The sequence below is a fragment of the Chamaea fasciata genome, unplaced genomic scaffold, assembly GCF_029207755.1.
Source record: "Chamaea fasciata isolate MVZ Bird 193981 ecotype frontalis unplaced genomic scaffold, bChaFas1.0.hap1 SCAF_20, whole genome shotgun sequence".
Classification (NCBI taxonomy): domain Eukaryota; kingdom Metazoa; phylum Chordata; class Aves; order Passeriformes; family Sylviidae; genus Chamaea; species Chamaea fasciata.
The window spans coordinates 9,792,034-9,806,715 of NW_027094105.1; the positions used below are offsets into that span (position 1 = coordinate 9,792,034).

Genomic DNA, 14,682 nt, shown 5'->3' on the forward strand with positions numbered 1-14,682 from the left:
GGTTCTGTCCTTGTCACGCCGGGGCCTCCCCGGGGCTGCTCCCACAGCCCTGCCCAGGCCATTCATGCCGCCCCTAAAGCTGCGTGCCGTGCTGCAGGGAGCCATCCCAGCCAGAACTGCAAATAAAAACACGCACTAGCACAGCTAAAGTGCTTCATTACTTGAAAAGCAGAAGACTGTACAGGGTTTGAATAAAGGAAATGGGCCAAACTGTGAAGGCAAGGCTGGAATACTGAGGGCAGAACAAAGCTGTGCTGCATTATTATTAGCAGATTCATGAATGGTGTGGCAGAGAGGGGAAAAGGGGCTTGGTTGACCTGGTGTGATCTAAAAATACGTGGAATGTGCTATACAGAGTCATAGCTGCTGTAGCATCTCTAAAGGATAAAATATGCAACTTCCTCTGAAGTGGGAGGATGGCAGGGTCTCACAAAGCAGGCATTCAGCAGCACCTTGTGTGGAATACTGTTCATTCATGTGATCCAAATCGCAGGCAGTAGCATACAGTGTCTTTGTAGTTGCTCTCAACAATTGAATCATCAGCTAAATACTGAAAGATTAGACACCGTGTCTTTGGGAGAGGGGTGTAGAAGCAAGCCTAACTTGATTATTGCATCAAATCAAATTTCTCTTCATTGTGATTTGAGGCAAATAGTTGCTGGTTCAGAACTCCTTATGCTCCTTCTGTTACAAAGAACTCTGCCAGTGTTTGGCGTTTTAACTCTTGTGTGAGACATGATACCACAGAGAGGGAACAGAAAAAAATTAATTTGTGTTAAATTGTCACAAGCAGCCCCTGAGCTGATGAATTGGTTTGATACTGTTTATTCCACTAGAACTTGAAGCGATTAATTAAATAAACGTTTGTTTGAGTCTTTAATTTGTCTATAAATATGTACAGTAATTATTGAGGAGGCAAGAAATCATCTTGAGAGTCACCTTGAGCAGAGGATAAGCTTTCCCGGTGCATTCCTGGGAAGCAGCGCTGTGGTGAAGGTGCCCAACCTCTGCCACCGCGTGGCAGCTGCAGCTCAGTGCCGGCCCGGGGCTGGCTGCAGAGCTGCGCTGCTCCCGCTGAAGGGAAGGTCATTGTGCCTCGGGGAAAGACAAAAGCACAAATATTCCTTCTGCAGAATCGCACCTGGAGTTTCAGAAGTTTTCCCTGCACAAACCAAACGTCAGCCCGTCCGTGCGGCTGTATCTGAAGTTGACGGTGTCTGTTTTCTGCTCGAATCTTGCTTCAGGGAGCAGGGTTTAGTGTTTTGCCCAGTGCAAGGCACAGTCTGAGGAGGAGGTGGGGTGGAGGTGGAGAGATGTTCTTTGTTGATGTCTGGCTAGGGAAATGCTTAAGGACAGACCAACCTGTAAAACTGTCTCAGAGGATTAATCCTTCATCCACTATCGTTTCTCTAAATAGTCGGTATTTATTCATGTGTAATACACAATTGTGCATTTAAAGTGCAAGATAGTAAATAGAAAACAGAAGCAAGTGGAAAGAAGAGTATGGAAGTAAGGACTGAACGTGGAGTTTTTGTACTCATGCATGATTTGTGTATGTGTACATTCATTATAGATCCACTATAAGTAACAGTGTCAGAACTTGAGATAATGGTTAGTGTTAACTAATGATATAATGATTAAAGCTGACTTTTGTTTCCAAAGGACCTTACAGCCAGATTATATGGCATTGTAAGAGGCAGTTAATGTCTGTGCCTCACAAAAATGGTGAAGGTGTAAATATTGACTTAGAGTAGCAAAACCAGTCATTACAGTCAACAGAATGGTAAAACTGCAGATTAGACAAATGCCGTACATTATGAAGCACTGACTGATACGAAAGGCATGATCTGTATTTAAACACTTGGCATTAAGTAAGTTAGGTTTTATAGCTTTAAAGTACCTATGGATTACATTATTCTTGAAGAGTACTTGGGCTAAATAAGAGCACAGCAGGATCTAGGGGAAGTGTTTGCTCACCAGCAATGGAACTGTGCTCCTCTGAGGGGGCAGCAGGGATTGCTGAGCAGGATGAGGCAGCTCCTGGCCGTGAGAACGGGTGTGCAAAAGGTCTGGGAGTGACAGGCTTCCATTAAACTGCAGAGAGCCTGGTGCAGAGCACGGTCATGTCTTATCCTGGGGAGGAGGTGCAGTGCATGGTGCTGCTTCCTTCCACCAGAATTCCTGCGTGCCCTCTGCTCCATGCATAATTCAGGTGCAATGCATAATTAAAGGACTATAAAGCCACACTTACTTTCATGTATTTAAATTCCTTGATGAGCCATAGATGGTTTTTGCCCTGTCTGTGATTTTGCTTTGCCTGTTTCTGTAGTTTGTTGAAACAGTGGGGACTACAGCCCAGTGAGTCAGCAGCTCCTGAGAACCACTTCCAAAATACTAATCAGTGCCAACTGTCAGGATTAGTGTTCTGTTAGAAAAAAGTGTAACTATGTAACAAAGTCTAATTAATTTGCAGTATCATATATTCACTTCCTCTGTTAGCAACGTCTTTGTAAAGTACAGCCTTTTCAAAGTCAAAAACCCTAACTTTTGACGGGTACAGATCTCACAGTTGCAGCAAAAAAGCTCTGCCTTGAATGACCTAGACTATCATCCTTCCTAGGAACAGTGTCTGGGTGGGAGCTGAGTGTGCACAACATCTGTTTTCTCATCCAGGTCTGCAGTAAAGACTGTCTTGCACATGGAACTAAAAGGGAAGGCATCAGTCGTACATCTTGAACTTTCTCCCCGCTCCTTTCTGCTCTAGATTCCTTCTCTTTAGATCAGTAGTTTATGACTGGATCACATGATGGTATTTCCAGTACTTCCAGTGCTATAATTGCTCTGTGTGGAAAGCATTGCTGAGGTGCCCTGGGCCTTTGCATTTCAAACATTGGATGTGTAACATTTTATGTATTTAATCACCATCAAGCAGAGTGTTTGGATCCGAGCTATTTAGAGCGACTGTCTGTGCTATTGCAACCCACTCAGGGCCCTGAGGGAGACCTATGAACAGAGAGAAGGCTCAGATTTCTTTGAGTAATTCCGTATTGCCAAATTCTTTGGTTTGCTGCAGCTGCTGGAGAAGTATTGGGAAGATCTGTTAGAGAACGCAGTGTTAGGAAAGATCTGTTTAAAGGTTCAGGAGATTCAGGAAAATGCTGCTGCTTTCTGCTCTGAGCACCAAAATTATGAGGAAAACATAACTTATGATGAGTATGAGGTAGAAATCAGTATCTGAAACATTCTTCAAAAACAATTGAAGGGTAACCATCCTTTTAAGCTTGTGGCAGGAAGAGCCTCTTCTTTGTTGAACAAGTTACTGTTTACAGCAGTTTTAATAAAGTATCTCCTGGCAAAAAGACTAAGTTGTAACATCCCCAAACCTTTTATAGATGAAACAGTGTCCTTCAAAATCCACACTGCTCAGTTCAACCTTGCTAGCATGTGTTGTGAGGAGGATACATAGTCTTTGATAGAATGTATTAAGCCTTTTCTATTTTATCTTGGTAACATTTAGTTCCTTCCACTTTTGGGATGTTTCTCTTCTGTACATTCGCTTTTTCTTTTTTCTCCTCCTGGAAACAAACAACCCAAAGCATTATCCTGTCACTTGGCACCTCTCAGGAGCTCAACTTCTCTGAATTTGCATGAATACTCCTGCAAGCAGTTTAATTCCAGGGCTGCTTCCAACACCAAGCCGTGGGCCTGCTGTAGCCCTCACCGTGCCCAGTGCCGGGACCTGCCCAGCTCTGTGGTGTGGATCCCCAGCCCATCCTTGGGGGATGCCAGACCCTCTGTCTCTGAGGTTAAGTACCTGTGCTTATCCCAGCCTGTAGTAATTGAGGCTTTTTTCTGACAGGTCACTACAAACAGGATTTCACAGCACGAGGATCTCAAGCAGAGGGTCTCTCACTTTATTCTTTTTTCTGTTTCACACTTTGTTATGACACCTCCATCTGTTTGCTGTTCTGTGCTGGTATCAGTGCTGTGAAAAGATAATGCCATTGCATCTTTTCTTCTCTCTAAAGACAGAACAGATGACATAAAATTTCCCTCAAAGCTTGGTGGTTTTGACTCACTGGACAGCTGTTATTCAGGATTTATTCCCTCTCTACATAGATTTTCTGACCAGTGACAGTCTTGTGACCATCGCAACCTGCTGGAATGTGGAAGGACAGAGCTCCCTAGGACTAGGTTCTCCATCAGCCTGAACCAAAGCCTCCTGTAATTGTTAGCTGTCTTTAATTGGTTCTTCGGGCTTTGAGTCAGATGCTAAGTGTAGAAGACACATAGTAATTAGGCATCTGTCTGGCTTCTTCTGGCGCTCTGAGTGCTACCTGTTGTCCCATGAATAGCCATTATTCTGCAGAGGCACTGCCTGAGGAGAGGGCCTGCCGCGGTTCCCATCTGTACTACCCTGAAAGGAGTACACTGCCCTTGCACTGCTCTCCAGCAGTGTAATTCAGAGCATCCTCTGAAAAGCGCAGTGGCCAGAGCAGACACAATAACAGCTCCATCAAATATTGATAAAGTAGGATTATTAATTAGAATAGAGGTGTAGGATTAAAATGTCCCTCGAGTTGCATTCCCCATTTGATGTGAGAGTGTGGTTTTGTGGTCAGAGAGTGGGAAGCTCAGGATAACTGGAATCCTTTCTCATCTCTTCAGTGTGTTTGCTTAATGTCCTTAGTGATTCAGGGGATATATAATACTATTGGCCAGAGTTGCTAGAATTCTGATGTGCTCCTATGGTGGCACTGCTGGGAGTGAACTTTACGAGGATATCTCTGTTAGTATATTCTGCTCCGGTTTGTAGCTCATAAAAAAGAAAAACCCCTCTGACCAAGCCGATAATTTGCAGTCCTTTTGTCCTGGAGTCTTGTCCTCCCTCAGAGAGCTGCATGTCCTTGTGAGAGGGTGAAAACACTGGATCACTTCCTTGGGGCATATGCCACTGGACCACTTGGCCCTCAGGTGCAGTGGAGCATAATGACATTTTGCTTTTGACAGTGTGTGTGGTGCTGAACTAAACAGATATCAAAGCAAAGAGAATGAATTGAAGTTCCCAGTTACACAGACCTGGTGTAAAAAGGAGCTTTCAATGTCTCCCACTTGAAAAAGACACCACAGGATAACTATGAGATTTCCTTTTAGAACAAAGGCCTGATCTGCATCACTAATAACAGCTGAGGTCATTAAAATAGAAGGAATTTCCCTTTCAATTTCTTTTGAACAGTATCTGCATTCTCTGTGTCACTGGTATTAGCTTTTCCCACAGTTCTGGTCCATCAGGGCAGTAAGGATTTCTTTTCCTCTTAAGGTTCTTCCTGGTTCTAATATTCTACCTAGAAGAAGTGGTTTAGACCAGTTGTAATTATACAAGTTCTGTGAATTCACTCTTCCATTCCTGTGCACAAACTGTGTGTTCTCGGGTCCCTCAGAATGTGTCTGTGCAGTGGCAGTTTTACATCCCTGAGTGCCCCAAGGCTCTTTTAGCTGATAGAACTCTCTGATCTGAAGCATCTTCTCTTTTTTTAAAAAAAATTTCTCTTCCCCTTCTGAGTGTTTCCCTGCTCTCTCCAGAGCCATTACATGCTCTGACTATGCACTTCAGGAGATCAATATGCTTTTGGCATTCGCAGGCATTATTATTCTGAGGCTGTACCACTGGTGTGTATTCATCCTATTAACATCTGCTCAAAATTCCCAACATCCCAGCACAGCTAACAGAGAATGACCGTGTTGTCCTTGGTCAGGCTCTGTGCAATGGATGTTGACACCTGGTTTATTGTTGGACAGATTCCACTTCCCCTTTTACTGTGTTTTGACCTCATTTCACCCCTGGAAGCTGTGGAGCTGGATGAACGAGCTGGGAAGCATTGTGTTCACTGCTGCTGTGGCAATTCCTCTGTGTTACTGCCCAAATAAGTTATTTAGTGCCTACCTTGTAGGGGCCAGTTCTGACCTAGCAGCGAGCCCTCGAGGATGTGCCTGTAATGGAAGCACCATCTCTGCAAAGCAGTAGAAAAAACAAGAGTCTGCTGGGCAGATCCAACAGATAGATCACTGTCCTTATGGCTGATGTAACACAGGATTATGAGCTTTAAAGTCATGGAAAGGGGATGAACTGTGGCTTTGACTTCAGTGGTAACTCTGTGGATATTGGGTGGTGGGAATGCAATGTCAGCTTTCTGATTGGAACAGATCCTGGCAATAGTGTTAACTTAGGAGGGGAAAGAAACAAGGAAATCGGAGCTAAGTGTGTATCAGTGTGGAAGGTAATAGCCACCAGTGGGATTCACTGTTTTAAAATCCTGTCTGAAGGATGTAACCTCTTAGGAATGGGAAGAAACTGTTTCAAGGGGAAACACAATGTGTTGCCATTCCTGGTTTTCCTCTCTGCATTTTGGTTGCTTTGTTTTTCTCATTGCTGCTCTCCCAAAAGTTGGTTGCTGTAAGAGGTTTGTTCAGATTGTAATGTGCACAAGATTACTTAGGGTTAACTCTGACTAACAAAATAAAATTAAAAGTAATCATTTGCTCATTCAGGATTTCAGGGAAGTGTCTGTATGATTCCCCAAGTTAAAAGAGAAGATGTTATAACAGCCCATACAAGTTGACTTTTTACCTTCCTAAGTGGAAGGAGGCTGTGAAATCCCAGAAATACTGGGTACTGGGCACTGATTAATCTCCACTGCCTGGCCTGAATCAAAGGAAATGCAGAAACAAGGGAACCTGTGTTTTAGCAAGCTTTACAGGAGGCAGGAACAGAATTGAAGAAATCTTTACTTAGTCTCATATATTACAAGTGGCAGTGGTTTGTCATTTTCTCAGAACACACACAGACACACACACACACCTCCCAAATAGATTTTCTTGCTTCGTGGATTCTATTTTCTCCAGCATGCTTGCCATAGTGACCTCCTGCAAAGGGAGACTGGCAGAAATATGCGAAGTGCCCTGGTTCAGAGTCATGCACTAAAAAAGGGTTGGATCAAATGGAGTTTAACTCTTCAGCCAAAAGTTTTCTTTGAAAATCACTGATGGGCCCTCACGACCCTCCAATGGCTCACTGAAGGTGAGTGTTGGCAGAGCCAAGGAGCCATAGATCCATTGGGACACCGCAGAGCAAAGCTGAGCTTCTGCTGCTCTCTGTAATTCTGGGAAGCTCTGCCATCTGTACTTTGGCTTTCCTTCTGCTCCCAGGCACAGCTGAGGAAATTCTACTAAAGTCCTGTCCAAGATGTGGACCGAAAGCTGAGTTGGAAGTAAAAAGATTCATAATTTGCCCGGAGAGTGTAGCTGGGCTGGCATATGGAGTCACTCCCAAAGCTAATGAGAGTTAAATTGTCAGGTTTGTGACTTCTGTCTCATAGAGCATTAAAGCATAACAAATGGTGCTGACACACTGGCCTTGGCATGGAAAACTTCTTTAAATATACAAGATGCTGCTTCTTGCTGCAGTATATATAAAGTTGGCTCACATACAGGGAAGTTTCTTGGGGATAAAATGGATAGTGTTCCAACAAACTGTCAATTATGTTTCTTTCCAGAAATGATACGTGTAATTGGTGAATGGCAAGGCTGGATCAGCATTAAATAGTTGATTTAAAGTATTATAATTATTTTTATGTTTCCCCCCGTAGTTCTTGGGAGGATTCTAGATCCATCCACTTCAATATTTTGTGTACAGCCTCCTAAGAAGCCTTATGTGTGTCTCATCAGAGAGATGCTTTGGTGCTTATTCTTACTCTTACTGAAATGGTTGTAAACCAGATAAAGTGGTGCTTTATGGTGCTTTTACCAGTTCTTGGAAAGTTTCTAGCTCCATCCACTTGAGTATTTGTATACAACCTCATCAGATACCTCAGTTTTTCCTTCTCTTTTTCTTTTTTTTTATTTTTTTTCAAAGGCCATTGAGCAGATTTTGTTTCAGACATTGATGAGCTCCTGTGCACATTCAGCACACAGGTTAGCAGAGCAAGAGTTTCAAGCATTTGTGCTGCAAATCAATATCTCCTCTGACAGAAGCCCAGCAGGAGCTCAGTTTGCCTGCTGTTGCAAGACATGAAGTAGAAAATGTGCATAAACCACGCTTGCTAAGAGGAGTGGAACAGAGCTTCCCTCAGGGCAGAGGGAAGTGCTGAAGCCCTTGTCTCTGGTCCGGTTCTGCTAGTAGAAGCAAACCAAATACTCATTTGGAGACCATGAGAACAAGCTTGAATGCTGCTAACAGTTATGTGAAGATCTGTGTTGGTCATTCTTAGCGGTTTGTTAAGCAGACTGACAAATGGCTGGTGATGGAGACAGCAGGATTTAGCCTCCCAGCAAAATGGCAGGGTGTGCTGTGGTAATCCCTGCCAGGCCCTCTCATGCAAGTGAGAGCAGATCCAGCAACTTGTGCACACCCACTTTAGGTAGGGCCATTTTTCTGGGGCATTTGTGAGGTAGAAACAATTGATTCACATGGGAGCTTCAATCTGTGAAGTAATTATGCTTATACTGATGCGAAACAGTCCTTTCAGTATTTTCCTAGTATTTCCTAGAAAGGCAGGAGTGTGCGAGCCCAGAATTCTGAAGGTACTGGACAATATCCCCTCCTCTGAGTCAGGAAACTGAATGTGGGACTGTTCCTTTACAGTTGTCCCTTGCCTTTGTACCGACAGATCTGTCTTTAGTTACCTGGATTAGATTTGGAGATAATAGAAATGTTGAGTGTTCTTTAAGGTGCAAATACACAAAAATGAGCCCTGAATCTTTGGCATCTTGGAGAACATTACACATTCCTCAACGTTTGGCACATTTGTGATCTACATCCATTTTACTTCCTGCCACCTAGTGTGGTGACAGTGTCCAGTTTTCCCAGAGGCCTCATTACTGAGCAGACTGTGCATGAAGCCTGTGAGGGAAAGCAGAGATTGCAGCTGGAAGGAAAATGAGGCAGAGCTCGCTGATCTTATTCAGAATCCAAAGGTGTCATTTCCATGGCGGAGATAGATGTCAGACAGGACTTTGCAGCTACACTCCTCTTCAGAGTTCACAGCTCACACGGTGCAGCTTTGTGTTTGTTTTCCAGGTCCAGAGTTCCCGGTTCTCCCAGTCCCCTGTGTGGCCTTCCCAGAATACACACTTGAGCAGCAGGAGGTTCCTTCGGGCGGGCCGTGCTGCAGGGCAGCCTCCCTCCCTCCTTCTGGCTCCCGTGTCGGTGCCTTTGGTTTTCCCCCGCAGCCCAGCCTGGCTCCAGGGCTCTGGCCATGCGGAGCTCTGCAGTAGCGCTGCTAATCCAACCTCTGCAGGCTGCCTTGGGGCCGGGAGCACAGACCTGCCCTCCAGCGGCACCAGAGCCTCCCTGAGCCCCGCTGGAGAGCGCCTACTTACAAACGGGTTGGATCCTTTGTGACAAAAACAGCGGCAAAAAGGCTTCTCAACAGTCAACACGCCTTCAAAACGCCCTCAGATCCTGGCGATGAGTTGGGTACATCCTTCTGCTATAACGTTTTACTGCAGAAAATCTTGCCTGAGACCCTTTTTACACCATTTTGGCCGCCTCCTGTTAGGTGATCAACGTTCTCATCTTCCCGAGAGGCCCCTTGGCAGGGATTCACCTCCACCAGGCAGCTGTAAGCAGGGAAGAGGATCAAAGGATATGAGGCTGACCTGCAGCAGTCCAGCAGGGTCTCACACAGATCAAAGGGTACATCCATGGTCACAGCCTGACTTCTGTGACTTCCTTGAGACATAACTTGGCAGGAGTGTGGCCCTGACTTCACCACAGCCTGGTCTGTGTGTTTGAATGGTTTATCTGCTGGAGGGGAAGGCCTGGCTGCTGTGCACATGCTGGATAGCTTTGTTAAGGTCCTTACAATTAGCTCTTTTTTGGGATGAGGTGTCATGGAGATCTCTGAACAAGCAGCTAATGCTGCAAGGCAGAGGAGGTGATTCCAGACCTCAGGCAAACATGATCATTCTGCTCTTATCCTCTGGACTGCCCCCCTCCTCTTCCTCAGCACTGCAATTTTGTCTGACATTGATGATTGTGCTCCAGGGACAGGAGGCTGTGCCCAGACAACAACCCTCCTGCTCTGCCTTGTCAGCCCCCTTTTCCACTGCCACTGCCCAGGACTGACCAGTGTCACAGGCGCAGGACTCTGGCCTTTATCAGGCAGCGTGATTTGCTTGCCAGCAGTTCTGATCAGTAATGATAGGAAACTAGATTTATTGTGTCTCAAAAATGCAATTAGGCTGTCTCAAGACTGGAAATTTTGTGTGGTTTTGCCAGCTTTTAATAGCAACTTTAAAGTTTTGGCTCACAGTCCAAACTCTGCCTTGGCTGCTGTGCTGTGGGGATGTTGCAATAGGTCTTGCAGTGTCCAGGGTGCTGCTGGCACAGTCCTGCAGCAGTTCAGGATGTGTCCAGTTGCTCCTGTTCCCCAGTGCAGCTGTAACATTCCTTTCCAGCTCTCCTGTTTTCACGTGGGGGCCTTTGGTGACTTTGGCAGTGCAGAAGGGACATCTAGTGGGCTGATGGGGGAGTGGGGACAGTGCCTGTTCAGGGCAGCAGCAGAGAGCCAGTTCACAGTTAGAGATTGCACTCTGGGGAACCCTTGAGCATTACAGCACCAAATTGTGTTTAAACGTTTCAGTGTACAGAACCGGCCTGTCTGGAGGCTTGAAATTTCAAAACTTGAAGTTTTTAAAAATATTCCTGGCACTTTTCAGCAGTTTCAGAAAACAGGAGAGTGTATGGAAGCAGTCAGGTTTGGCACAGTTTCTGAGTGGAACTGGAAGGTTTTTTTCTTCACTGACTCAATTTCCCAAGGCTGCAGCCACTGTTAGTATGGACTGCTTTGTGTAATGTTGTGCTAATGACCCTTAGAGGACAAAGTTGGGAAAAAAATCATGACTGATGCTGTTGGCTTGCATTGTTCAATTCAGTAAAAGAAGTTGTGGCCAATGGTTCCAGGACGGTGAGGAGGGCAGGTGAGGCTCTGTCCTCTGTGGCAGTTTCAGCATGCACGTGACAGGAGAGAGGAACGGCTTTATTTGTACCACTGATATTTGCCGGCCTGTCACACGTCTCCAGTATCCAATCTGCAGTATTAGGATTATTTTAAGCCCTGTGTGAGGCAAGATTGTGAAACTCATGCGAGTGTACATTGTTCTTTGAATGAAACGCAGACTTTCACTGAGGTACTTTGGTGTGTGGTTCTCTCTGAACTTTTTGTAGAAAGATGTATAGGATTGTTTTGTGACAAGTGTAGGGAGAAATATAGAATAAGTGGACAGGAAGGTTCTGCTGAGTACCCCAGACCTACTTTCTCCTTTTCCCTCTAATCCAGCTTGCCCACTGCTGCCCCATTTCCATGGCATGCATTTCCGGCTTGCGAAGGTTCCTGCCTCGGGCTGAGAATAGAAGCCTTGCTGTTATGCTGTCCTTAAATCTCTCATAATGAGTGTTACAGCAAGGAAAGCAGCTGTGTCCTTTGGCTCCAGTTTTAATACTATGTTAAAGAGCAGATTACGGTGACGTTGGACGGCAGCGGTGCGGAGGTAGCACAAACCATGACCAGTTTGGGGAAGGCTTTAGCAAGGATGACTAAGGACTTGGAGCTTATTGCTTTAGATAACAAATCCACCCAATTGTGCTCCTTTGGAAATGTAGTCAAGCCTAACAAATCAGGGCCTTAACAGAGTTGCATTAGGGTCGTTTAATTGGACTAAGCTGGTTAATACCCGCAGTGGCTTTTGTGTGCCCAGGGGTCCGGCACAGGAATGGTCTGTTGTTTATGCGGGAAAAATCTCATAAAATTGCAACCATGAACATGGATAAAATTAAATTATAATGTCCTCACAGGTAGACAGTGGATTAAGGTATTTTGATTATTGTAAAGAAGTTGGATGTAACTGCTTTCCTCCTCCCTCGGTCTGGCTAGTGTGCTCTGTCCAGGGTTTGGGGCGTGACACGGCACACAGTGCAGCAGGGCTGCACAAGACCTCAGCCTCTGTGGGACAACCTGCACTTTCTGTGTCTGGGGTTTTGTCATGCTCATTCTGTTTCATGAAAGCTGAGCAGGTCCTTCAGGTAGTCCTGGGAGCCATAAATTACCGTGGGTTAGGTGTTTTCCAGGTGTTGTGAAGTGTTGCACTACCTGACTTACAGCAGTGCCTGGCTAAGGATGGTGCTTTGTTGCCATCTTAACTGTGCGATGATTCATATGTATTTGCTGGGATTTGGAGAAGGTGGATTGTTGAGAGCGTAATTCACACAGGTGAGGCAAAAATATTCTGAGCAGAAAGATTCTGCACACGTCAGTGTTTGGTTACATCCTCTGAGAGCAAAACCAGACTCTAAGAGGCAGAAATGAGTTCCAGATGGTTGTGGTAACTGGCAAGAAACTAATACTGAGGCTGATCTTGAGAAAACAGACAGGACACCAGAGATGAAAGAGGGGGCAGGGTGGTCCAGATAAGGTTGATAACACATGATATATCATCTTCGGAGCATTCCAAGGCAGGACAGTGAGATGAACCATTTGTTCCTGAACCGCAGAGTCTGGGTGGTGGAAAGCTCTTTTTGTGGCTGTTCTGCCTCTGCACTGAAGGTAAAACTCTTGCAGTAACCATCCTATTTGAATGCACAAATCCCACCAGCCCCTGCTGCCCTGCAAGGATGCTGGGATAATGCAGATCATTCACTGTAAGAATGCTCCCGTTTTCTTTATGTGCAGCCTAGGTCTGTCTGCACCAATTCCTTGCTATCTTGCCTGTTTCTTGTTCGAACTAGCAATTTGTCTGGCATCTTACCTGTGTTCTATTTTTAGTTGTCAGTGAAGGGTGAGGCAATGTACTTAATTCTCATTACAGTTAGTTTAATCCAATTGTGATGTGGATTTAGAGAGACTTAGTAGTCTCGGCTGAGCGTGGGCTGTCTTTTTCCAGTTACTGTTATTAAACAATGCACACTGATAACTGTTTCCACTTCTAAAACTGAACCCACGTATCCAAAGGTGGTGTGATTTGGTGCCTGTGTTTTGCACCTCTGTTGATCTCTGTAACTGTTCCTCAATTCAGAAGAGGGTTCCTGTACATTCTGTGAGTTCACCTGTCCTGTGGGATCACCCACCCCATGGCGAGACAGCAGTAAAGACTAATGTGGACTAACTCTGCTTTTTTGGGGTTAGCAGAGTGCTTTTGCCTTATTTCTCTTTGACCAAAGCAGCTTCTCTCAGAAAGCCGTGTTCCATTCGTTTTCAAACTCGTGCGGGGTCAGTAAACACGAGCCGCTCCAGAGCCCTGCACGCCCCAAGCAGCGCCGGCCCCGAGGCGGTTGCGAGGCGTGTCCCGGCCCGCGGGGACACCCCAGGTGTGCCGTGGGCGTTCCGGAGGGGCACGGCAGCCCGGCCCCGGTGCCCGTGTGCCGGGCGCGGCGCGGGCAGTCCGCTCCGCGCGATCCAGGCAGGCTTTGCCGGCGCTCCCGGCGGCCGCGGGGCTCTGTCCGCGGGCTCGGTGCTGCTGCCGCGGCCCGGGGAGCGCGGGGCCGGCGGCCGGCCGCGGAGAGCCCGCCCCGCGCCGGCATGTGGCCGCAGGAGGGGCTTGCCGGCCTCCAGCTCCTGTCTCTCCCCGGAGGGCTTTAGGACGGCCACTCTCACACTTGTCATGGAATTAAAGAAAACTACCTCCAGGCCGTACCATGCTGCTCTCCTGCTGCCACTTTTCCTCTTGTTTTGGGGTAAGTGTTTGTCTTCTGTGCCTCGTTCTTACCCAGCTGCTGTGCAGTAACTTTGGATCAAATCTGTGACCTGCTCTTATATTGAACAAATTGGCATCTTACAGTCAGATTTGTAGCCTGAAAACTTTTGTCTGGGAGATAAATAGGCGTTTCATTCTAGATATCTTTTCCCTTCTATTTATTTCTCGTGTCTTTTCATCTTTCTCCCCATGCACATGGATGTATGCATTTATTCACAAGAACTGGAAGTAATTAAGCATTTGTGTAATAAAGTATTCAGCTATCATAGTAACCATTTTCTTCATTGGAAAGGTCTGAATATTTTGGTTGTGCCTACACAGAAGAAACACAGACTTTCATTTCCATCCTATATGCTTTAGAAAGACATCTGGGCACAAGAGGATGGTACCCAGGGGGGTGTAGTGCCAGATACATCTGGTAGAGTGTGTGGAGGGAGATCACAGGACAGGAGTGTCTCCACTTAGAAATTTTGAACGGAGCAGATCCATCCTCAAAGTGCAAGAAGCAATGAGGTAACAAAAGAGCCTATCACACTGGTGGGGGGGTTGTTTTGGTTTGTGGTTTTTTCCACACTGAAAACTTTTTTTATAGCCAAAGAATCTACTTGAGTACACTGGGATTCTCTGAGTTCCCAAGACCATGTCTTTGAGTTCCATTGACACCCTTGTTTGCAATATCTTATGTTCCCTGAAGAATAGGTATCTCTGTTTCTTCTGGAATAGGTGCCCAGAGATCTGCTGGGCCTAGACATCTGTTTTAGTCATCTAAGGATTATAAGGTCATGTCAGGAACACGTCCAGCCTTTTACTGGAAAGTATGATTGGGATTGAACTGGTCTCCTTATCCTGCCCTCAGCACTGCCAGGCCACTTACCTGTAGGTGCGAGTCAGCTTTGGTTTCTACTGAGTGAGTTCAGGTACAATCCACAACAT

The 14,682-nt window shown here is 45.9% G+C and overlaps 1 protein-coding gene across 3 annotated transcripts in view; it reads left to right on the forward strand.

Moving 5' to 3' along the window:
• The window catches only part of CRB2 (crumbs cell polarity complex component 2), a 55,996-nt gene that overhangs the window by 7,850 nt on the left and 33,464 nt on the right, over positions 1–14,682 (forward strand). Inside the window, exon 1 of one of the 3 annotated variants that reach the window (XM_066201352.1) lies at positions 13,642–13,729. The exons of 1 other annotated variant lie outside the window; for it this stretch is intronic. In XM_066201352.1, coding sequence (XP_066057449.1) covers positions 13,657–13,729 — 73 coding nt within the window. In that variant the 5' untranslated portion in view covers positions 13,642–13,656. Of the gene's footprint in view, positions 1–13,641; positions 13,730–14,682 lie in introns of those variants that run through there. One more of the 3 variants, XR_010723531.1, reaches the window with a different exon arrangement.